This window comes from Panthera leo, chromosome D4 (genome assembly GCF_018350215.1).
Source record: "Panthera leo isolate Ple1 chromosome D4, P.leo_Ple1_pat1.1, whole genome shotgun sequence".
NCBI classification, from domain to species: domain Eukaryota; kingdom Metazoa; phylum Chordata; class Mammalia; order Carnivora; family Felidae; genus Panthera; species Panthera leo.
The window spans coordinates 80,259,359-80,283,091 of record NC_056691.1 but is presented as its reverse complement, the minus strand read 5'-3'; the positions used below and the strand labels follow the sequence as shown (position 1 = coordinate 80,283,091).

At 44.1% G+C, this 23,733-nt stretch overlaps 1 protein-coding gene across 1 annotated transcript in view; it reads left to right on the top strand.

Moving 5' to 3' along the window:
* STOM (stomatin) overlaps window positions 1–23,733 on the top strand; it is a 30,905-nt gene that overhangs the window by 788 nt on the left and 6,384 nt on the right. Inside the window, exons 2-6 of the mRNA XM_042912255.1 lie at window positions 12,342–12,445; window positions 14,243–14,315; window positions 15,370–15,452; window positions 19,724–19,927; window positions 20,916–21,050. Coding sequence (XP_042768189.1) covers window positions 12,342–12,445; window positions 14,243–14,315; window positions 15,370–15,452; window positions 19,724–19,927; window positions 20,916–21,050 — 599 coding nt within the window. The remainder of the gene's footprint in view (window positions 1–12,341; window positions 12,446–14,242; window positions 14,316–15,369; window positions 15,453–19,723; window positions 19,928–20,915; window positions 21,051–23,733) is intronic.

Sequence of the window (23,733 nt, the reverse complement as noted above, 5' to 3'; positions counted from 1 at the left end):
ATATTTGTGAAGAAAAGAAAGTCTCTTTTTGACATTCTTCCCCTCTCTTTCTAGCTTCACTTTCTGCCCTATCTTGCCCCCTCTTTACTCCAGTTGTCCTGGGGGCCTTGCCTTTGCGGCTTTTGTTTCTCACAAGGAACTCATAAGTACCCCCACCCTACTGGGGCCTTCCCTGTCTTGAGTGGCTCAATCTTGTTCCCCTGTGAAGGAACTAATACTCTTGAGAGGGGTGTCACCTTGAACCTTTATTGGCTAACTCCTTGGGGGTGGGGGTTCCAACAGAGGTGACAAACCTCCAGGGGTGCTGGTTCCCTCCCTGGAGCTGGCTCATAGCAATCCGAAGGAATTATTTCTAAGGATGGAATTTCAGGCAGGATGACATGGTGAAAGACAGTTTAGGGGGCTGGGTGGGCTTTTCCAGCACCCCACAGAGAACCCTGTAATGGACTTAACTTATTCTGATTATTTGTAAAGCCAGCCTTGTCCACCCATCTAATTTAAGTCCCATTTCCTCTGCCCAGTGATCCTTCCCAGGAGCATCAACAGAATTATCCCTCACTTTCCTCTGCTAAGCACCTCGGAGAATTATCTTCCCAAATCAGTAGTGTAACAGGAAGGCTGTATTTGAAGAAACTGATACTCAAAGAGGTTGTTACTTCAGAGTCACATAGTTGATAAGTAATGGAGCCGTATTTTAAATCTGAGTTTGACTCTACAACCTGCTGTCCACCTCTTTCATAGCTGGTTGTCTTTTCCTAGATAGGAAGGTGGGTGGGATCCCTTCCTCTGTGCCCTGACCTTCTGGTGGGAGACAGAAGGACTGTGAGCACAGCTTTAGCAGTTTGGTGAAACTGCAGCGAGATATCTGTTTATAGAGGTTCTTTGGGAATACACGTGATTTTTATTTATACTTCATATCCCCCTTTTTTAGTTGTTTTTCATCGTCACAGACTAGTTTCCATTTCTAATTTCTTTTTCTTGGTTCTATGATTAACTTTTTTTTTTTTTTTAAGACATGTTTTTCGGAATCTAACGAAAACTCCTCAGAAAATTATACATACCAAAAAAATTTTGCATAGTCTAGGTTGCCTTTTTAATATATATATATATATGTAAATATAAATATATATGTGCGTGTGTCTGTGTGTGTGTGTGTAAACACAGGTACAAAAGCCATTACTAGAATTTATTAAATAGATTTGATTGAGTGCTTGCCATGTGTCAAACACAGCCTAAGTGCTTTACAAACATTATCTAATTGCAATCCTCTTAACGGCTCCACAAGGAAGACATTATCCACCATTTTACAGCAAGAAAACCGGGGCTCAGAGTAGGAAAATCACACATGTGTGTGATTCAGAGCTAGGTTTCAAACCTGGGCTCTGCGATTTCTCCAAACCATTTTCCCTATCCTAGAGCTACCTCCAAAATGTGTACCCAAACAGGAGCACCTGGGTGGCTCAGTCGGGTTAAGTGTCCCACTTCAGCTAAGGTCATGATCTCATGGCTGTGAGTTCAAGCCACACGTCGGACTCTGTGCTGACAGCTCAGAGCCTGGAGCCTGCTTTGCATTCTGCGTCTCCCTCTCTCTCTGCCCCTCCTCCACTTGCTCTCTCTCTCTCCAAAAATAAACATTAAAAAAATTTTAAATGTGTACCTGAACAGAGGACCTTGTCAAACACCAGTACTTCACTAAAGGTGAGGGAGAACAAAGAAAGCCCAGAAGAACCTAGCTTCAATACAGACCTCTTGAATAAGACATCCCCAGAAGGCTGCTTCTGAAGGAAACAGTGGAATATAAAAGCCCAAACTCTATCCTGTTATGATTTTGCTGACAATTAGTCTTAGGAATGTAAATATGACCAAACCCAGGGCAAAATTACTTTTTCTTAAAGCCAGTGCATTCACTTTGTAATGGAATAATGCAGGTGGATCACAAAGAAATGTATTATTATAATTAAGAGACATGTCAACAGAACATATCCCTTTGGGAGAATGCCTGAAAATAAGCAGAATCAAGGGACTTATTTGTTTATTTCAGTTGTTACAGCTGATCAGATTGGGGAGAACTTTGTAACTTCTTTAATAATTAAGCCGAGTTAAACCATCAATGGTCATAAATTAACTCAAACCAGTGACCAAGTCTACTAAAGCCGGCGTGTGTGTGTATATACATGTATGTATATTGGGTTGCCGTGATAGTAGATTGTGAAGTGTGGAAAGAGAAAAGGTAGAAACTCTAGTCAATAGCAAAAAGGAAGTATGTGTCAATTCTTCTTCCCCCATTCTTTCTGAATCGTTGTCTGTCTTCCGGGGCTAGTAAAGAAACTTAAACCCCAAGCATTTGGCCTGCCATTTCCGTAGATTAGCCTTTGAAGATGTGAGCGGTAAAGTATCTGTTGCAAAATATCACACAATAAAAATTATACCAACCTTGCCCAGTTGTGAATGCACTTATGGTACGATGGCATAGTGTAGTGAAATGGGAGTGGAATTCAGAATTCAAGGATCGGAACTGAGCTCTCAATACCATCCCTTACTACCTGGGTCACCTTGGGCAAATCTCAGCCTCCGGAGTCAATTCCTCATCTCTGTCTTGGGCATAATCTTACCACAGTAACTGTCGCCCAAGGTTTCAAGAATCAAATGAGAAAATTTAACAGTGACTGTTCAGAAAACCTGGTCATTATGCAGGAAACTAAAATTTATGGGCAAAGAGTGTTTATGAAAGATGGTCCAAGAAAGCTTAGAGCTCTGATTTACCTGCCCAAATGTGGTCTGTTTCTCCTCCAGAGACAGAGTCCCCAGGCAGATTGTTAGCCTTGGTATTTTCTTTGGGGTGTGCAGGTCCCAGAAGGCAATTCACTTACTAAAAAGTTTATTCCTGTAAGCTGTATCAGTGTGATCTTAAAGTTGTGATAAAAGTAACAGCTGCTATTTAGTGAGTACTGCCTGAGTGTCAAGCTCTTTATGTTTGTTTTTATATGGGATGAGTGTTCTTTTCCCTCCTTTTTCTGGTGAGAAAAGTGAGTGGTAGAATTGGAATCTGACACCCAAATCCTGAACTCTTAGCCGCTGCTTAGCTTTTTGACCTCAGTTGAGAATGGGGAACCTTATGATTTAGTTTCCTTATGCAACCGTTCCCCATTTTGTTTTTAACGTAAGCTCTATGCCCAGTGTGGAGCTTGAATTCATGACCCCAAGATCAAGAGTTTCAATGTTCTGCTGACTGAGCGAGCCAGGAGCCCCTGGTTTCTCACTCTGTAGTTAAAATGATGTTGCCCTCCAAAGACTTTTATGGGAAAAACTTAATTCTAGATGCTTTTAAGATGTCCAAGAAAAGGAGCTGGGAAAAACAAAACAACAGCAGAAGTAGGAGCATTTTGTTCTCTTAATGGATCTCAGGACTAGTCTAAATGTAATTAACTTAATACCATTATGAAATTGTTTTTCTCTCCAGTTTTTCTGGAAATGGCTGTTTTTATCTTGCCAGCTGTGGGCCATATTCAGGTCACACGTATTCATTCTGACAACTGCTTTGGGACAGAGGATGGTCTGCACTGTATTCTTGGGTCTTGTCTGCTGACATGTAGATCAAGTTTGTCTCATGTAAAGGCTTTCCTTTCCCCCGAAGAAACAGCGGAATCCCTTAGCGCATTCAGCAATTATTTACTTGACAAATGTTTTTTGAGTACCTGTTATGCTCTAGATGTCTATTGTATTAGCTCATTTACTCTTCACGATAACCCTCTGAGGAGGTACTCTTATTAGCTCTATTTTTAAGCAAGTAGACTGAAGTGCAGAGAAGTCAGATACTTTCACAAAATCACACAGCTAATAACTGGCAAAGCCAGCTTTGAAGCCATCATGCTCTACTGTTTTAAGAAGACCAAAATCTGTGAAGAAGATGGACCTTGAAAAGAATAATTATAAATGTGATTTTTTTTTTTTTTTTTTAAATAGGCGCCACATCCAATGTGGAGCTTGGACTCATGACCCTGGGATCAAGAGTCACACGCTCTACCCTACTGAGCCAGCCAGGCGCTCTCACCTTTTTAGAGAGGGTGAAGTGTAATAGGCAATTAGGAGAGGGGGGGCCCTATTTAAGACTCAGAAGGTTCAAATTTAAAATTATTCATGACACTCAACCTCTTTTTCCTCCTGCTTTATGGCTGGAAATAGTCAAATGAAGGAAAGCTACAGAAAATCCCCAAGATGCTTGGGAAATAAAATATTTACACATATTTAAGTTCCTTACTCTTTTTTGAGCGAAGCAAAAGACTCCCTTTATTTCAACTTGTACTGGAAATCTTTCTTAAAAGGAATTGTCCATTCCCTTTTTCTAATATCTCATGGTAAATACAGTTTAAGATTTGTGATTCAGATCCCATAATGGTTCACCAGTATTGGTTCTTTTTTGTTTTGTTTTTCTTTTTTTATGTTTATTTATTTATTTTGAGAGAGACAGGAAGAGAGGATCCCAAGAAGGCTCTGCTCTGTATGCATGCAGCCCAAAGCAGGGCTCCATCCCACAGACCGTGAAATCATGACCTGAACCGAAGCGAAGAGTAGGACACTTAACTGACTGAGCCACACAGGCGCCCCCGTGTCGGTTCTTTTCATCCAGTATTTGTAGCCATGGATGGTTTATAATAAGGAAGAAAAAGTAGGATCTCCAGTCATGGCTCTTAACTTGATATCATCTGGCCTGTAGCCACTCCGGCCCAGAGAATAATTTCTTCCCTAGAGGCTTCAGGATTAGGGCATTCGAAGAACTGTAATTAAAATAATCATTTGAAAGGCGGGTTACAGTGTGTGCACTCCTTTGCTTTGAAAGCCTCCAACTAAATACCATTGTTTCTTTAACATGAATTTATTGAGCCCCTATTATGTGCTAAGCTCTGCCCCTCTCCCACCCCACCTGGTGTAATGTTTCTCTCTGTAGAGTCCTGCCTTCATTTTTGTTTTTTCTTCACTTTATTTTCCTCCATTTCTCTTCTTGTCCTTTTCTTCTGTGGTTTCCTTCCCTTCTTTGTCTTTCTTTGTAAATTCCAGGCATTTGAAAAACTCAGTCGTAGTAAAATTTTGATTAATTGGTATATGTCATCATTAATGAAATATGTCTTATATTGACATTTGCATATTTCCCTGCCCTTTGGCCTATTTGGCCTACCTTGAATTTTTACTTCATCACGTCTTTTAAAGCCCTTGTTTCAAAACAAAGGAGAGAGAAACAGGATCTGAATGAAAACTGTAGCCTTACTTGAAAACCTGAAAGATCAAATAGATTATTTAACTCATGATGTTCTCCTCAAATACATAGCTGTAGGACTTGGACCAGGGATGGGCCATATAGCCTGTGGACCAGATCTGGCTGATTGCCTGTTTTTGATTGCCAGGCTGATTGCCTGGCTATTGCCTGTGGGCCATAGCCCACAAGCTAAGAATAGTTTTTATATTTTTAAGTGGTTTTTTCAGGGGTGCCTGGGTGGCTCAGTCGGTTGAGCGTCAGTCGGTTGAGCGTCCGACTTCAGCTCAGGTCATGATCTCACAGCTTGTGAGTTCAAGCCCCGCGTCAGGCTCTGTGCTGACAGCTCAGAGCCTGGAGCCTGCTTCGGATTCTGTGCCTCCCCCTCTCTCTGCCCCAACCCACTCGCATTCTGTCTCTGTCTCTCTCAAAAATAAATGAACATTAAAAAAAAAATTTATAGGTGGTCTTTTCAAAAAAGAATATTGGGGCACCCTAGTGGTGCAGTCAGTTGAGCATCTGATTCTTGCTCTCGGCTCAGGTCATGATCTCACAGTTCTAGAGATCAAGCCTGCATTAACAGTACGGAGCCTGCTCGGGGATTCTGTCTCTCCCTCTCTCTGCCGCTCCCCTGCATGCGTGCACACGCTCTCTCTCTCTTAAAATAAATAAACTTTTTTTTAAAAAAAAAAGGAGAATATTTTGTTATCCATGAAAATTATATGAGATTCAGATTTCCATATCCATGAGTTTCACTTGAGCACAGCCTGCCCACCCATGGGCATGTTGCCTGTGACTGCTTCTGGGGTGCACAGTAATTGCAACAGACCTTATGGCCTACAAAGCCTAACGTTTCTGGTCCTTTACAGAAAAGTGTGGCAAATCCTGATGTAGAATCTCTGGTGGGGGTTAGTGGTGGCCAAAAAGAACACTTATATCCTGAATATTTATGCTTTTAAGAAAAATGAAAAATTGCCCAGACCTTTCACTTCCACCAACTGTTGCCCCTTAAAAAAGTGCTGTTAAGACCATGCTGTTAGTGTGTGTTTTTGAGGCCAACCGCCTAGCCCTCTTATCTCTCCCCACCCAAACTGCACTGTTCTTGGCATTTGACAACACGAAGTGAAGTGTTTCTCTTTCATTCCGGGAAAGGGGAAGGAAAAGATTGTCCTTGAAATGCTGCTTTTCAGGCATTGCAACAATCCTTGGGCTGGTTCTTTTCTTTTTTGTGTATAATGATACAAATGACCCTGAGTTAGATTTTCAGATATTGTGGAAGACTTTTCTGGCCTTTCCCTGAAGAGGACATCTAATCTTTTGAACTTTAGAATAAAATATCAAAGATAAATGGAATTTATTATTAATCCACACGATCTCCAGCAATGCCAAGTTCAGTAGATCTTAAAGTGAATCAGTGGATACAGTATCATTAACAACATGGAGTGCTCTGAAATTATGCCTGCGTCATGCTCTTGAAAAGCTTATTTTACTGCTTTTTTGGGAGCCAACCCAACAAAAATTACTGTGCAACTTTTGTTTGTTTGTTTCGTGATTTTGTTTGTTTCCTTCTGTCTCTTCCCAGAAAGTCTTTTGCTTTTATTTCTTTGGGAGTCCAGGAGGAGTATTTCATACCTACTTTAGAAATTTTTGTAAATGTTAGAAAGAAGGTATGTGAGGAACCTGCTTGTGGCCGACATGTGATAAACATTCAACAAATGGTTATTATTATTAATTATAAAATATACCTCCAGAATGAGAAAAATTTAAGAATTGTGTGATTTTATCTTTTCAACAAAATTCGTTTACACAGGGAAGATGCGTGGAAGTTTTGCTAAGCATATATGCATTGCAGCAAGTTTCTATTTGAGAAAATTGGAACCTAATTGTTCATTAGATGGAACAATGGAATATTATTCAACCTTTAATAATAAAGAATATGTACTGACATGAAAAGATACTCACAATTGGGGGGAAAGCAGGTTTAAAATAATTATGTATACCATTATTTTATTTTATTTTATTTTATTTTATTTTATTTTTTTAAAAAAGCAGATAGGAAAGGTTTAAAAGACAAATAGCAAGGTAGAAAATAATCGCCATCTAGAGAAAATGAAGGTATAGATAATTTTTCTTTTAAAATAAGAGAAAAAAAAATGATGTTTTTAAAAATTCATGTTAGTCCCCTGGAGATAAGCCCCATTTGAATATTCAGTTAAACAGTGTTGATGTATAAACTTATATCCATTTTCAAAACCTTGCTTTGATTAGTTAAAATTTTATTTTGGGGCACCTGGGTGGCTCAGTCAGTTGAGCATCCAACTTCAGCTCAGGTCGTGATCTCACCGTTGGGTTCATGTGGGTTGTGGGTTCGAGCCCCACATCGGGCTCGCTGCGGTTGGCACGGAGCCTGCTTCGGATCCTCAGTCCCCCTTTCTCTTTGCCCCTCCCCCCTCTCAAAAATAAATAAAGATTACAAAAATTACTTTAATGCAGTTTTCAGAAGAGTTTTGTAGTAAAAGAAAAGATAAAAACTATGGCCAAGTAGTATTTACAACCGAGTGTCATGGGGTCACCAATCTTTACGAATATTCCCACCCAGCCAAGTACCAACAAGTATATCAACCAAAATATCTCAGGAATACTGACTGCTCATCATTTATCTTTTACCTCCTACAGCTGGGAGGTATTCAGTCTTCAAGCTAATGAATGAGGGACTTGAAGGAAATGAATTTCATGAAATTTGGGGGAGTAACTGAGAATTTCTATTCCTCTTTGGCCCGTGAATGGTAGATGACTAAGAACTCATTAGTACCTTGGTGAAGGATAAGCCTCACCTCTCTGAGGAATGTGACTATGTACCTTTATGAGCTATAACCAGATAAGGAAGAATTTCAAGGGTTGAGAATGAGATAGTTCTAGAGGCACCAGAATAATCTGAAATGGTGCCATTTCCCCAGCGTATAAAGAGATTATTTTTTATTGGTTTTTTAAAGTTTATTTATTTTGAGTGAGAGTGAGCAGGGGAGGGGCAGAGAGGGAGAGAGAGAATCCCAAGCAGGCTCCTGCACTGCCAGCTTAGAGCCCCACACGGGGCTCGAACTCACGAACAGTGAGATCATGACGGGAGCTGGGATCAAGAGTCAGGCACTTAGCCAACGGAGCCACCCAGGTGCCCCTACGTGAATTGCTTCTAGCTGAGCCTTTGAAATGTGAAAGTCCAAGTCCAGTTTTCCAGCTACGCACTTCATTTCTTACTGCTCTTGGTCTGTAATCTCGTATATTCATTTGAGGATTTCAAGAATAATGTCACGACAGAAACAGAGTGCATGCACACACGTCCATACAAAAAGACTGGGCGAGAATAAGAATAAACATCCCATCCTTCCAAAAGTTTCTAGTCTTATATATTCAGGATGCAGAGGTTTGTACTTTGCCTGGAGATAGGAGGTTTGGGGCAGTATTTTAGAAAGCACCAGATGCTGTCAGAGAAGTATTTGGCCAGTGTGTTCCTTATTTGCAATCCATTTCACTTTGGAAACCTAGACCTGAGCCTGGCAGAGAACCTTGAGACCATTTCACTATAAATAGGCACAGCTGGAATTAAGAGGCCTTCCTCTGTAGGGACATCAGATTTCATTCTCAGAACTCCTACCATGCTTTCCAAGTTTGCATACTCTCTTGAGAAAGTGCTCCAGACACAAAAATGTCTTTGATGAGAGTTTTTTTTATTATTTAAAAAAATTTTTTTTAATGTTTATTTCTGAGACAGAGAGACACAGAGTGCAAGTGGGGAGGGTCAGAGAGAGGGAGACACAGAATCCGAAGCAGGTTCCAGGCTCTGAGCTGTCAGCACAGCCCGATGCGGGGCTCGAACTCACAAACTGTGAGATCATGACCTGAGCCGAAGCCGGCCGCTTAACCAACTGAGCCACCCAGGCACCCCAGAATTCTTTTTGATTTTTTTTTTTTTTTTTTTAATTCAGAGTCAAAGGACCAAAGGAGTGAATGGACTTAGAACAGGAGCTCTGGAGCAAGATGTCCTATGTTTGAATCCCAGATCTTCCTCCCTCATGTGACCTTGGGAAAGCTTTGTTGTTTCAGTTACCTCCTTTGTAAAATGAAATTAAAAATACTTAACTTCAGGGGCGCCTGGGTGGTTCAATCGGTTGAGCGTCCAACTCTTGATTCCAGCTCAGGTCATGATCTTGTGGTTGGTGAGTTCCAGACCCACGTTGGGCTCTGTGCTGACAGCTCAGAGCCTGCTTGGGACTCTGTCTCTCACTCTGTCCCTCCCCTGCTTGAGCTCTCTCTCTCTCTCTCTCTCAAAATAAACAAACAAACAAACATACATTAAACAATATCTTAGGGGCACCTGGCTGGCTTAGTCGGTTGCACAACTGACCGGCTCAGGTCATGATCTCGCAGTTTGTGGGTTTGAACCCCGTGTCGGGCTCTGTGCTGACAGCTCAGAGCCTGGAGCCAGCTTCAGATTCTGTGTCTCCCCCTCTCTCCGCCCCTCCCCCACTTGCACCCTGTGTCTGTCTCTCTCAAAAACAATAAATAAAACATTAAAAATATATAACTTCACAGGGCTTGGAAAGAGTACAATGAGATACACATCTAAAGTAATTGAATATGGTGCCTATAACAAACCACCTAAAAATGGCCACTCTGATTATTGACAGTTGTGATAATGCCTGATGAAGCCTTCTGCACAGGCAGCATTGTGGCCTTGCTTGGCGTATCCTCTCAGTGAATATGTCTACGACCCCACAAATTTTAACTTAGAAACTTCCAGGAGATTAACTTAGAGCACTTTTATTCAAGTATGCATAGGACGTTTGTTTATCTCCCACTGTGACACAGAATCAGAAAACTACAAAGAATATATAATGTCTATTCCTGGTCTTTCATTCTGTGTTTCAGAGCACTTGACCTGGATGCCGTCTTGTGTCTCTTCTCTCCTAAGGTCTCAGCCTGAACTCTGCTTATTTCTTGGCCCACCATTTGTTCAAAGGCCCGTCTCACTGTCATCTTTGCCCTTCTGAGCCGTAACAGGTCCCTGGTCTGCCTCTTGCCCTGTTGCCAGTCTCCCTCTCATTATTAAAACAGCTCCTAGAAATAGAACAGACGCTTTCAGTGGTTGATAAGAAAAGTGATAGTATCCCTTGGCCTTCAAAGTCCCTCTGCCCTCCACAAAGAGGAAAAACAAACTAAAAATGAGGAAGACTCTGGATACAGAAAGTGGAAAAACACAAGCCAGGAAGTGAAAGGGGTTTCCCAGGATGGTAGTGAAAGCCAGTCACTGGGACAGCTGTTCACAACACCCAAGAGAGCAAGTCCAGACATGGCTCCAAGAAAGACTCTCTTGGAGGATGAAACTGGTAGAGTACCTGACCTTGAGAGAGGAGATTGAGATCATTGATGAGCGGTTTGAGGCTGAATCAGTGAGTACATTAAAAACTAAGCAAAGGTGAGGGGTGGCCTGGGTGTCTCCGTCGGGTAAGTGTCCGACTTGATTTCAGCTCTGGTCCTGATCTCATGGTTCGTGAGTTCGAGCCCCGCATCGGGCTCCGTGCTGACAATGCAGAGCCTGCTTGGGATTCTTTCTCTCTCTCTGCCCCTCTCCTGCTCTCTCCCTCTCAAAATAAATAAATAAAATAAACTTAAAAAAAAAAAAAAGAAAACCTAAGCAAAGGGAAAAAGCAAGACAGTGAAAAAAACCAAAAAGTTGTGTGGTACAGAAAAATGAATTAGACGTCCCTGCGTGGCTTAGCTTTGAATCGCATTGACGTATACATGAAATATAAAATGCTATAATGACCACACAAAAAGTACGATGTAATTAGAAGGATGGGTATATTTATGGGCGGAGGAAAAGCTAAATCCCCTTCCACAGTGGAAAGTCAATAAGGAATGCTCAAAACGAAGAGAGCCACAAGGAACAAAATCAGCATGTTATTTAGAAACATGGAGTGTATACCAAAATACTCCGCCAACAGAGCAGCTGCCTTTGAGGAAAGAAACGCTGAAAGAGGTAAGCAGGGGACCGCTCTCTTTTTGTAGTAGTCTTCTAGAACTTTTGGACTTTTTAAACTTTGTGCAAGTATAGCTGCTAAAAAAAAATTTAGAAAAAGCACAGGTGCATAGCAACAAAGGCTGAAAAAGGAGGTGAGAATAATAGAAGGGAGAAAAATAGGTTACACATTTTATTTACTCATAAAATGCAGGTGTACAAGAGAAAGGTTTGGAAACATACTCACCATGTGTGGATTGAGTACGTTTCCCCTTCTTTTCCATACTTTTCTGAATTTCTTGCAGCAGGGCGTGTATTACCTTTATAACAAGACGAAAAGCTATTTCGTGTTACAGGAAAGGAAACAATTAGAAAAGTGGGAGGAAAACTGTCCACCCATCCGAGCCCCACTCTGTCCCACCGGTGTGAGTTACCCCTATTCCGTGTTTTCAAAATGTTCTGAACAGAGTGCTCTATGTCTGCACTCACCACCCAGTGTTCTAACGATCTGTTTGTCTGTCCTGCCCGCTGAACTTGCCTGATAGCCGGGATTGGGTCTTACTCCCTTTTACCCCTTCAGTGCAAAGCACGAACCCTAATAAATATTAGGTGCCTAATAAATATCTGCAGGATAGAAAATAACATAGACAGCCTTTGTCATGTTAAGGAGATTAGAAAAAGTAGCACCGGGGCATGTGGGTGGCTCAGTCAGGTAATCAGGTAAGCATCTAACTCTGGATCTGGGCTCAGGTCAAGATCGTGTGGTTCGTGAGTTCGAGCCCCACATCAGGCTCTGCACTGGCAGCACGGAGCCTACTTAGGATTTTCTCTCTCCCTCTCTCTCTGCCCCTCCCCAACTCGTGGGCTCTGATTCTCTCTCTCTCTCAAAATAAATAAACTTAAAAAAAAGAAAAAAGTAGCACCCTGCACTTCAGCGTTGTTGTAAGGATTGCATGGGAAAATCCATGTAAACCAGCTCCAGACTCCAAGCATAAGTGTGTTCAGTGAACAGAGGCTGAAGATGGTCAGAGTGTGCTAATCACCATGATAAGAGTTGCATATTTTTTGTTTTCACAGATAGCCCTAATACGGGCCTTGGACCTTGTGGCTGGATTTTGGTGGCTGTCTCGTTCTTGTTCACAGTTATAACCTTCCCAATATCGGTATGGATGTGCATAAAGGTAAAGAATATTTCACTTGCGTCTGGAAAGGGGTCAAGCCCTAACTACATAAACCCCCTTTGTGTGTGTGTGTGTGTGTGTGTGTGTATGTGTGTGTGTGTGTGTGTAAAAGAGACAGACACCTGCTGGCCTGTAGTTCTTTTTCCTTCATGGCTCCTTTAGAAGATTCACTCTAGTCTATTGTGATGGAACTTTAGAACTTCTTTTCAGGCGGTCTTTCTTACAGGTAAGAAATACCTATAGTAAGGATCACCATTGGGGTGCCTGGGTGGCTCAGTCGGTTGAGCGTCCAGCTTCAGCTCAGGTCATGATCTCAAGGTCCGGGAGTTCGACCCCCACATCGGTCTTTGCTGCTGTCATCCTGTCAGCACAGAGCCCTCTTCAGGTTCTCTGTCCTCCTCTCTCTCTGCCCCTTTCCAGCTCACTCTCTCTCTCTCAAAAAAACCTCCTCAAAACACGTGGGTATGTTCAAGCTCTCCCACCGCCAAAACAAAAGTAAGGCTCACCATCGAAGTTCGGGATGTGGGACGCTCCTGTCCAGATTCAGGAGGCCGAGGTTTGGTTGCTGGCTCCATTGTTCACCATGTGACCTTTGCCATGTTTCCTTCCTGTGAAATGGGAGGAAGTAACAACACCCACTTCCTAGGGCCAATGTGAGGATTAAAATAATGTATCTAAACATGTGTATCCCAATGCCTGGCACATGGTAAATGCCCCCTAAATGCTGGTTATTTTTTCCATGAAGTTATTAATACTGTGACAAATGACTATCATTTACATATTCCTAAAGAGATAAAATATGCTCTATAATTTTCAGATAAGTTTATTGTTACGATTTAAGATATCAGGAGACAAACTATGGGGAATTTAGTTTTTTTCTTTCTTTCTTTTCTTTTTTTTTCTGTATTCACAATGCATGAGTAACTGAATGATGATGTTAACAGCTGAGGAGTGAAGTTATGGATTTGCTCCTGTATACTATTCTATACTTCCCAAATTTTATACCATGAATATGTATTACTTTTATAATAACTTAAAAAAATAGTAAATACATATCATGCTTGGTGGGGGTAATAAAATATTGGACATGTGATTTATAGATACTGTTTGGATTTTATTTATTTATTTTTAATTGTTTTTTTTAATGTGTATTTATTTTTGAGAGAGAGGGAGAGAGAGAGTATCCCAGCACAGAGCCCGACATGGGGCTCAAACCCATGCACCGTGAGATCATGACCTGAGCCAAAATCGAGAGTCAGATGTTTAACCAACTGAGCCACCCAGGAAGTCCATTTATGTATTTATGTATTTATTTATTTAAGTTTTATGTATTTAAGTAACCTCTACACCCGACGTGGGGCTCAAACTCATGACCTCAAGATTAAGGGTCCCATGCCCTTCCAACTGAGCCATCCAGGCACCCTGATACTATCTGGATTTTAGAGAAAAAAACAAAATAGAGGCATCGAATCTGTTTAGGGCAGAAATACATATTTGAGAAGCTGTTTATGTTGGGGCACCTAGGTAGATCTGTCAGATAAGCATCCACCTGCTGGTTTTAGCTCAGGTCGTGATCTCACAGTTCGTGAATTCAAGCCCCGCATCAGGCTCCAAGTTGTTGGTGCAGAGCCTGCTTAGGATTTTCTCTCTCCCTGTCTCTACCCCTCTCCTACTTGTGCTCGTTCTCTCTCAAAATAAACAAACTTAAAAAAAAAGAAGCTGTGTATAAAATAAATAGTGGATATAAATATTTGCACTCCTCATGTTAAATTATTATTATTTGTGTTTTTAACCTAGATCATAAAAGAATATGAAAGAGCCATCATCTTTAGATTGGGTCGCATTTTACAAGGAGGAGCCAAAGGACCTGGTCAGTATAAGGGTTCTGGGTGGTTGTCTGGAGACTGGAATTCTTCCTCCTGTTGATGTGAATTCCCTTCCAAGGGCCCTTTCTCTGTTGGCTTAGAAAAGAGTGCATGTGTAACAATAGCAGTGGCACGAGCCAGTCTTGCCACAATCACCCTTTCCTTCCCTTAGCTCCCCTCCCCTTCCCATCCAAGCTGATAACATTATTTTAGGCCAAGAATAGCGGCAGCCATGGAAGTCTGAGCATGAGAATTCCTATTACGCTAAAGGCTTTCAGTCATCGCTTTTGGCAAACTTCACTTAAGCCCCTACTGCATTCCAGGCTCTGGGAATTCAAGGGAGACTAAAATATGGTTTGTGCCCTCAAGGATCTTGCTGTCTAATGGACACCAAAAAGGAAAACAGTTACAACCCCGTGTGATAAGTATTAGGATCAAGTAATTGCAGATAGCTGTGGAAACCCAGAGACAAGTCACTGACCCGAATTAGTAGGAGGAGACCATCTGGGCTGAAGGTGACATCTCGGCTGAGTCTTGAGGCCTGGAGAGGTGTTAGCCAGAGGGGAGGTGTTCCCCGCAGAAACGGCAACAGGCGCGGAGCGATGTAGAAGGGAGCACGTTAGACCCAGGGAACTGCAGGGAACAGCCCAGCAAGAGCATAGAGCACGAGGACAGGAGAAGGGCTGCAGAGGGGCCTGGGCAGGTTGGGCTGGACCTCGTGTGACGGGTTCAGGGCTTTGCAGTTCAGGAAAGACTTGTGCTCGTGGCTGAGAAAACGGGCCATAGGAGAGAAACCGAAAGATACAGAAAGACTTGGGGAAGGATTGCATTGGTCTAAGTGAAAATAAGACGGCCAGTGACAGCGGAGTAAGGAAATGAAATCACGGGCCTCATTGGCAACAGTTTGGTGGGGGAAGTAAGCAAGAGGATAGCATTCCTGGCGTCTGGCTCAGGCACTGAGACGAACTGGCTTCTTTCAGTTGCCTAAGTGGATTCTCTGACGGTGAACGGATTCGGCACTGGCGTCTCTCCGTAACATTCTGTGTTTCTTTGTTGCAGGTTTATTTTTTATTCTGCCGTGCACGGACAGCTTCATCAAAGTGGACATGAGAACGATTTCATTTGACATCCCCCCTCAGGAGGTAAGGTTGTCTTTTGCCATGAGTAACAGATGTCACATGTGAAAGTACTTAGCAATGAGAGAGGCAGAGGAGAGCGGCGAGAGCACAGGTGGAGAGCCTGTCGGCCGTCACCGTTTTCCAGCTGTGTGACTTTGAGCAAGTTCCTCAACTTCTCTGTGCCTTAGTTTCCTCAGCTGTGAAACAGAGGTTGTGACAGTAGGACCTACTTTATAACGTTCTCGTGGGGACTACGTGAGATGTTATGTGTAGAGTGCTTAGAACAGGGGCTAAGTTAGTAAGTGCTATGTAACTGCTTCTTACTACGAAGTGTAACACAATGTTAACTCAAGTGTAATGTTAGCTTTTCATACTTGTCATCACTTTTACTACCACATTTCTCTGCTGCTGGCTTCTGATAGAAAATCCAGCTTAGGGGGCACCTGAGTGGCTCAGTCGGGTAAGCAACTGACTTCGGCTCAGGTCATGATCTCACAGGTCACGGGTTCGAGCCCCATGTCGGGCTCTGTGCTGACAGCTCAGAGCCTGGAGCCTGCTTCGGATTCCGTGTCTCCCTCTCTCTCTCTTCCCCTCCCCTACTCGCATACACTCTGTCTCTCAAAAATAAGACATTTAAAAAAAAAAAGAAAATCCAGCTTGGTATAATATTCTTCTTAAGGTTTTTTTTTTTTTTATGAAATTTATTGTCAAATTGGTTTCCATACATCACCCAGTGCTCATCCCAACAGGTGCCCTCCTCAATACCTATCACCCACCCACCCCTCCCTCCCACCCCCCATCAACCCTCAGTTCTCAGTTTTTAAGAGTCTCTTATGGTTTGGCTCCCTCCCTCTCTAACCTTTTTCTTCTTATGGTTCTTGATTATACTCTAGATTAATTGGTTAGAAGCCCCGAAATTAGGAACTGCTCATTCGGCATTTTAGATAAAGCCTATAATGTTTTAGAATAGTAACTACTTCATGCTATTTCAAACTGTTTCGCAAGTAATATCACTGTTGAAACTCACAGCAGAATCCCTGGAAAGCTTGTAGCTGCCGTGGGGCAAAGGGATCCCTCCAGGCCACAGTGGCAGAGCCAGACCAATATCTAGCTTTTTGGGGTCCTCGCCTCATGCTTCTCCCACCGCTGCATGCTAAATGCAATCCACATTAGCTCCATCCTGGCCCGTGACCTAGTGATAGCCAGCCTGGTCCACATGTCCAGGGAGGCATCCTAACCTTTGCAGACAGAAAGCCTGAAAGTAGGATGAAGGGAGGGATAGAAGAATATGTCAAGTGTCTCCTGGCCAAAGGCCAGCTACTCAGCAGGGCGGTGGAGCCCGGCCTCATTGCTTTCTCTTTTTCCCAAATCCAGAGACCAGCCCAGGAACCTCCTTGCTGGTACTGATCCAAGTAGTGGGTGAGGTCAGACTTTGTAATCCACACGTACGTAGGAACACCAGGAATCGCTTTTACCCACCAGAACAAGGCTGGGAGCTGTGCTGTATTCTCTGCACGGATTCCCATGTCTCAGGGAGGATCGGCTCTCAGAAGGAGCCCCTTTCAGGGTAGCTGGGAGTCCTGGCATTTTCCTCTGTAAACATCACGGGCAGCTGGCCGGCTTGCTGTAAGCCTCTGCCTTCCAGCTGCTGTCTTCTCTCTTGCGAGCTGCTGAATGCAGAGCAGATTGGAACTTGGCGAGCAGTCCTTTTTCCGATCCCCTGTGAACTTCATGTGAAGGAAGATAAATACTCTGCCTACAATAAACAGTAGGAAGAGAGGCGGCAGCTTTAGAAAGCTCTGGCTGTGGCAGAGTCACGAGGGCAAGAAATGGTTTAGAAATGATACACATTTTCCCATCACATCATGGGAACTGATTAATTTTCATGCAAGATGGTAATATACTATTAGAAGTATTTTTAGATTATCAGAAAAAGGATTACCGCTTTCCTGCCTAGCAGGGACTAAACAGCTATATAATACCGTTAGTTGTTATCACTTGCCGTTTACATAGCTCTTTGCACTTTTTTTTTGTAAGTTTATGTATTTATTTTTGATAGAGAGAGAGAGCAGGGGAGGGGCAGAGAGAGAGAGGGGTGGGGGCGGGGGGGAGAGAGAGAGAGAATTCCAAGCAGACTCCAGAGCTGTCAGCCCAGAGACCGAGGCGGGGCCCGGACTCCTGAACCTTGAGATCATGACCTGAGCCAGAATCGAATCGGGAGCTTAACAGACAGAGGTACGCAGACTCCCCCCTTTACACTTTCCAAAGAGCTTCATTCACAAACATCTTACCAGCTCTTCAAAGAAACTTGCACAGAATTGGGCAGTGTAATTAGCCCCATCTCACAAATGAGGAATCTCTAGGTCAAGCAGTTTAAGAGCCTCACTAGGGTCACAAAGCAAAGCGGGGTAGAGCCCCGGCACCAATCACTAAATTCCCAGGATCACGTTTCAGGTCATCTCGCATTTATTCACCCCCTGCCGTGGATCCATCCCTCTGCCAGTGCTTGCGATACAAAGACAGACTACTCTTAAGAAACGCCTAGTCCAGCAGAGAAGCCGTGATGTAGGTCAGCAATACTGGCCGCTGCAAAGGGGCAGTATTTGCAAAGCGCTTTGCAAAGCGCAAAGGGGAAAGTGTTTAAGTCTGCCCCGTCTGGCAAGGTTCACAGAGGAGAAGACACTTGAGCTGTGTCTTGAGTGATGAGTAACAATGTGCCAGTCTCATGGCATGCGGGAGAGAGAGAGGGGAGAGGACATCCAAGCAGAGGGGACACCTGCACGAAGGCCCTGGGACATGCAACGTGGCGCATGTGGGACGCACACCTTGTCCTGTGTAGGGTGTGCAGGGGGGCGTGGGACGGAGTGAGGCCAAAGGGCCAGCAGTCAGAGGACGCCTACACCAAACTAAGGTGCTGCCCTGAAGGTGGTAGGAAGGAGCATTGGCAAATTCTGTGCTTGTAAGCATCTTCATGGAGCGTGCTACAAAGTGAGTCTGTACCCTGATCTCCCCCTGTAACAACGTCCCCCATTCACTTTTTGTTCTAGCAATGCTGTGCTACTTATATATATATAGCTCAGCAAACTAGGCTGTGCCATGGCTCTGTGCCGTTTCATGCATTATTGTCTCTGCCTTGGATGCTCTCATGCCACCCTCAGAAAATTGTTATTTCAGGTTGCCTGGGTGGCTCAGTTAGTTGAGCGTCCGTCTCATGATTTTGGCTCGATTCCAGGGTCGTGAGATCGAGCCCTGCATCGGCACTGAGTGTGGGGCCTGCTTGGGATTCTCTCTCTCTCTCTCTCTCTCTCTCTCTCTCTCTCTCTCTTCCCCCCCCTTTCTCTCTCCCTCCCCCTGCTCTCCACTCCTCTCCCCTGCTCATACACTCTCTCTCTCTCTCTCTCTCTCTCTCTCTCTCTCTCTGAAATAAAAAATGTAAAGGGTGCCTCGGTGGCTCAGTCGGTTAAGCATCCAACTTCGGCTCAGGTCATGATCTCACGGTTCGTGAGTTCGAGCCCCACATCGGGCTCTGTGCCGACAGCTCGGACCCTGGAGCCCGCTTCAGATTCTGCGTCTCCCTCTCTCTCTGCCCCTCGCCTGCTCACATTCTGTCTCTCTCTCAAAAATAAATAAACATTAAAACAATTTTATAAAATAAAAAAATTTTTCTAATTTAAAAATTTAAAAAAAAAATGTTATTTCTTCCTTGAAGACACAGCTCACACACCACCCCGGCCACCTACAAGTGTCCTTCCTTTGTCCCATAAAGTCTCCCTTCATTCCCCGTCCGCTTTGAAGGAACAGTGCCTGCTGCTGAGCGGTATCTCAGTATTTGTTGACTAACTGAATGAATTAATGGAATTAAGGAATAAGTGAATGTATTTTATTAAAATTCTAAATACACACTCCACTTCCTGACGCTCTGTTGTCTTAGTCTATCCGGGCTGCTCCAACCAAACCCCACAGATTGGTGGCTCAGGAGCAGCAGGATTTCTTACTCACAGTCCTGGAGGCTGGACTCGGGGGCTGAGGAGTGTCCACTTCCTAGATCCTAGATGGCCGTGAGGGTTCAACCCTCGTGACCTGATGGGCGTCCCGAAGGCCCCGCCTCCTAATGCCATCATGTTGGGGCTGGGGCCTCCGCGTCTGAATGATGAGGGAACACAGACATTGAGTCGATAGGGCTTACTAAAGAAAATCGGCCAGTGTTCAAGATGTTCCATAGAACAACATTCCTTGCAGTCATCTTAAAGAAGGAGTTGGTCGGCCGGTGTGCAACCGCTCCCTTTCTGTTACAGATCCTCACTAAGGATTCCGTGACCATTAGTGTGGATGGCGTGGTCTATTACCGTGTTCAGAACGCAACTCTGGCCGTGGCAAATATCACCAACGCCGACTCCGCAACCCGTCTTTTGGCACAAACGACTCTGAGGAACGTTCTGGGCACCAAGAACCTCTCTCAGATCCTGTCTGACAGGGAAGAAATTGCACACAACATGCAGGTGAGGCGTGTGCCGGGGCTGATACCCACCAGAAATCAAAAGATGAAGCAAAGGGTCATTGGTTGTTTGACAGCTTTTTACTCATTCCAACTGGGGGATCACTGGCCTGCCTTCCTCCCTTCGTAGAAAGGTTTTCTCAAACTTGATTTGGTGGAAGGGAATATTTTTCACACAGAAAGCTCATGGGTTAATAGCTCAGATGCATGCATCGTTTTTTTTTATTCCCTTCAGTGTAGTTTTGTTTTGTTTCCCGAGAATTAGTCTTTAACCTTTGTCTTGAGCATAATAATCCAGAGGCCGTTCTGCAAGACAGTGCGGGTATTGTTAAATTCTCGTGTGTGGGTCCCATGACTTCCCTTGGAACTCCTGTGCTTTCCAGTCTTACTTGGGTAATAGATTACAAATTAAACCTGACTTGCTCAACAAAGATAAAGCACTCTAACCTGAGATCTTGTCACTTGTATCAGTGTCATGGTGTGTAAAATCTGTGACCTTACCTGATGTCCACAGCCACCATATGAGACAGGAAGTAGGATTTCATTCCACCCATGGTAAAGGGACCAAGTTGAAGCAGGAGGAAGTAATGTGGCTTACGTGGAGTCCTATTAGATCAGGAGCCAGCTGGCCACCTGTTTCTATCAGTAAAGTTTTATTGGGATACAGCCACTCCCATTGGCTTAGGTATTGTCCACAACTGTTTTTGACCTACATCGGCACAGTTCACAGTTGCAACAGACACTGAAAGTAAACGATCACTGTCTGGCCCTGGTAGGAAAAGTTCGCCAACCTCTGCATGAGCTTCTTAGGCATAGAATCAGGATCAGCTCCCTGGGACCCAGCCCCTGGCTCAGCCTTCCATCCAGCGCAGGAGAAGTAAGCTCTCTCCCGGCTCTCCCCCAGCGCCGTGTCTGCTCTAGACCCCAGTGCTCTACCGTAGGCCTCTGGGCTGGGCTGAGCATTCCTGGCTTGCCTTCTCTCTTCCTGACAGTGTACCCTGGATGACGCCACGGACGACTGGGGAATAAAGGTGGAGCGCGTGGAAATTAAGGACGTGAAGCTGCCTGTGCAGCTCCAGAGGGCGATGGCTGCAGAGGCGGAGGCATCTCGGGAGGCCCGAGCCAAGGTAACCGCCCTTTCCTTTTCTTTCCTTTTCTTCTCTTCTCTTTTCTTTTCTCTTTTTTTCTTTTCCTTTGTTTTTCTCTTTTCTTTTCTTTCTTTCTCTTTTTTTCTTTCAGTTTGCTTTGCCTGTGGAGTTTTCTTTTTAAGGAAAGCATGGTTGTTATAAAAATGGAAATAATCTTAACGGGTTTAGCCAAGTTGAAAGCCTCCCTATCACTTCAAGCCACAAGCCCCCCCCAAGGGGCCACCGCTCATGACAGCTTAGCATATACACCCGGGTTTTATTTGACTAGGGTGTTAGATTGCCGGCTTATTTTGCGTAAGCATGGTCACACCCACGTATCGTTCTGTTCCTTGATCCTTTCACTTAACATCATCCTGTGAGCCCATCAGTGTGTACAGAGCCATGTCATTCTTCTGTGACTGCGTGTCCCGCCCCCCCCCCCCCCCCCCCGCCCTGCCATGTCTCATACTTCATGCTCCGAGTCCCCCACTAAGGACAAAGGAACAGTTCTGGCTTAGAGCAAGTGGACAGTCCGGTCCATGTGCCTACCATTTGTTCCTTCCCTGTCTTCGTTTTTGAAGTTTATTTATTTTGAGAGAGAGAGTGACAGTGCATGCGGGATAGGGGTAGAGAGAGAGGGAGAGAGAGAGAATCCCAAGCAGCGTGGAACCCAACGCAGGGCTTGAACTCACGAACCGTGAGATCGTGGCCTGAGCTAATCCTTGCCTATTTTTGTCTTCTCTTTCATTCTGTCTTTTCTCAGGACCTTCTTCCTTCTTACTGTTCCCTCTTCCTCTCTGTCCTCTTCTTTTTTTCACTCCTCTCATGTCTGCTTTTCCCCCTCCTTCTTGTCATCACCATCCCTGCCTGCTTCTTGAGCCCACATGGGTGCGTGCCCCATAGGAGAAGTGTTGAGGAAATATCTATTAATCTAACCTAGGAAAGAGGGTCTCTGGAGCTAATTCATAAGGACACAGGGATATCTCGCCAAACCCAAGGATGGGAAGTAGAGTCAAGTCCCATCAGAAATGGAGCCAGGGACTGCAGTGTGGTCAAGACCAAAGGGAAATAGTAATTTGTTGTTAGGAAATAGTAATAAGGGCACCTGGGGGGCTCAGTTGGTTAACTGTCCCAACTTCAGCTCAGGTCACGATCTTACAGTTCATGAGTTTGAGCCCCACGTGGGGCCCCGTGCTGAAAGCTCAGAGCCTGGAGTCTGCTTTGGATTCTGTGGCTCCCTCTCTCTCTGCCCCTCCCCCCGCCTCAAAAATAAATAAACATTAAAAAAAATTTTTTTTTTAAGAAAGAAAATAGTAGTAGCTGGTGATAATTGACTAAGCACAGAGCCCTGCCCTTCTAGTAGGATGCCCTTTAAGCCACACATTGGGGACTATAATTTCTTAGCCAGCATCAAATACAACAGCAGCTCCTTTGACACTATACCCAGAATTTTCTACTAACCAGAATTGTTAGCTTTTCCTAATGTGATAATTGATGCTCATGAGGGCAACCTGGTAATTCTGTGGAACCTCCAGTACTGCCATCACATTGAGAAGACTCAGTGGTATTTCTGGTAACATTAAATACGCCCTACTATAATCGAACTGGTATTTTGAAAAACAGGAATCGCTTTTATCTAGATTACGTCATTAACCAACAGCCCCATTCCAAGCCATACTGAAGAGACTACTTAGAATGTCAGGGCCTGAAGGGTCCTTAGAGATTATCTTCTGAAGCTGACAGATAACCTGGTCCAGAGGCTGCCGGGAAGCAAGCCTTCCTGTTCCCCTGCCGGGAAGCAAGCACAGCACTGTTTTCCGCTGAGCTTAGGCTTGACCTCAGAACCCTTCTGTTGCCCTTCAGGTAACAGTCCTCAACTGCTTGGCCTTGGCCCTAAAAATGAAACTTATTTGCCATCCCACTAGTCAGATGAAAAGATTGAGCCCAGAAAATTCATGTGATTTTCCTCAAGGTCACACAGTCGATTAGTGGCAGTGGAAATCAGAATGCCCCTCTGGCTCCTCTGGACTTTCCATGACGGACTAAGCCCCTTGGGCAAGTGCTTTCACCAGTTAGGAAAGAGAAGTCCTTATAACAATGGGAAGAGATGAAGGAAGCCGGTTAGAATTCTGAATGACTGTGCTCCACCTGGATGAGACTGTAGGGATCGTCTGGAACAGTCTCGTGGACCTGGGCAGTATCTGTCTTTAAGATTAGGGTGAACACATCGAATCACAAGGAGTCTATCCTTTCTGTAAAACACAGTAACCCTGCAACAACCATAAGGCTTATATATTCAAAATGGTACAGTCAGGTTCTCGTGGAAAGTAGGGAGTCCATTTCTTCAACAAATAAATTGTGAAAGAAAAGGGTAAGAGAGCCTATCGATTAAGAGCCTTCAGAGAGAAATTCCTCTCAAGGAATTTCCGTTACATAGCCATCAGGGAAATGCAAATTCAAATCACAAGCAGACGCCACACTAGACATCTACCAGGATGGCTAAAAAGAAAAGAGCCAAGTGTGGACGAGGGAAGAACTCATACTCCTGTTTTGTTAGTGAGACCACAGATTTGGTACCACCATTTTGGAAAACTGTCTGGCAGTGTGTATCCAACAGAAATGCACTTGTGTGTTTACCAAAACACACAAGGCGTGTACTAGAATGTTCACAGCAGCACTTTGT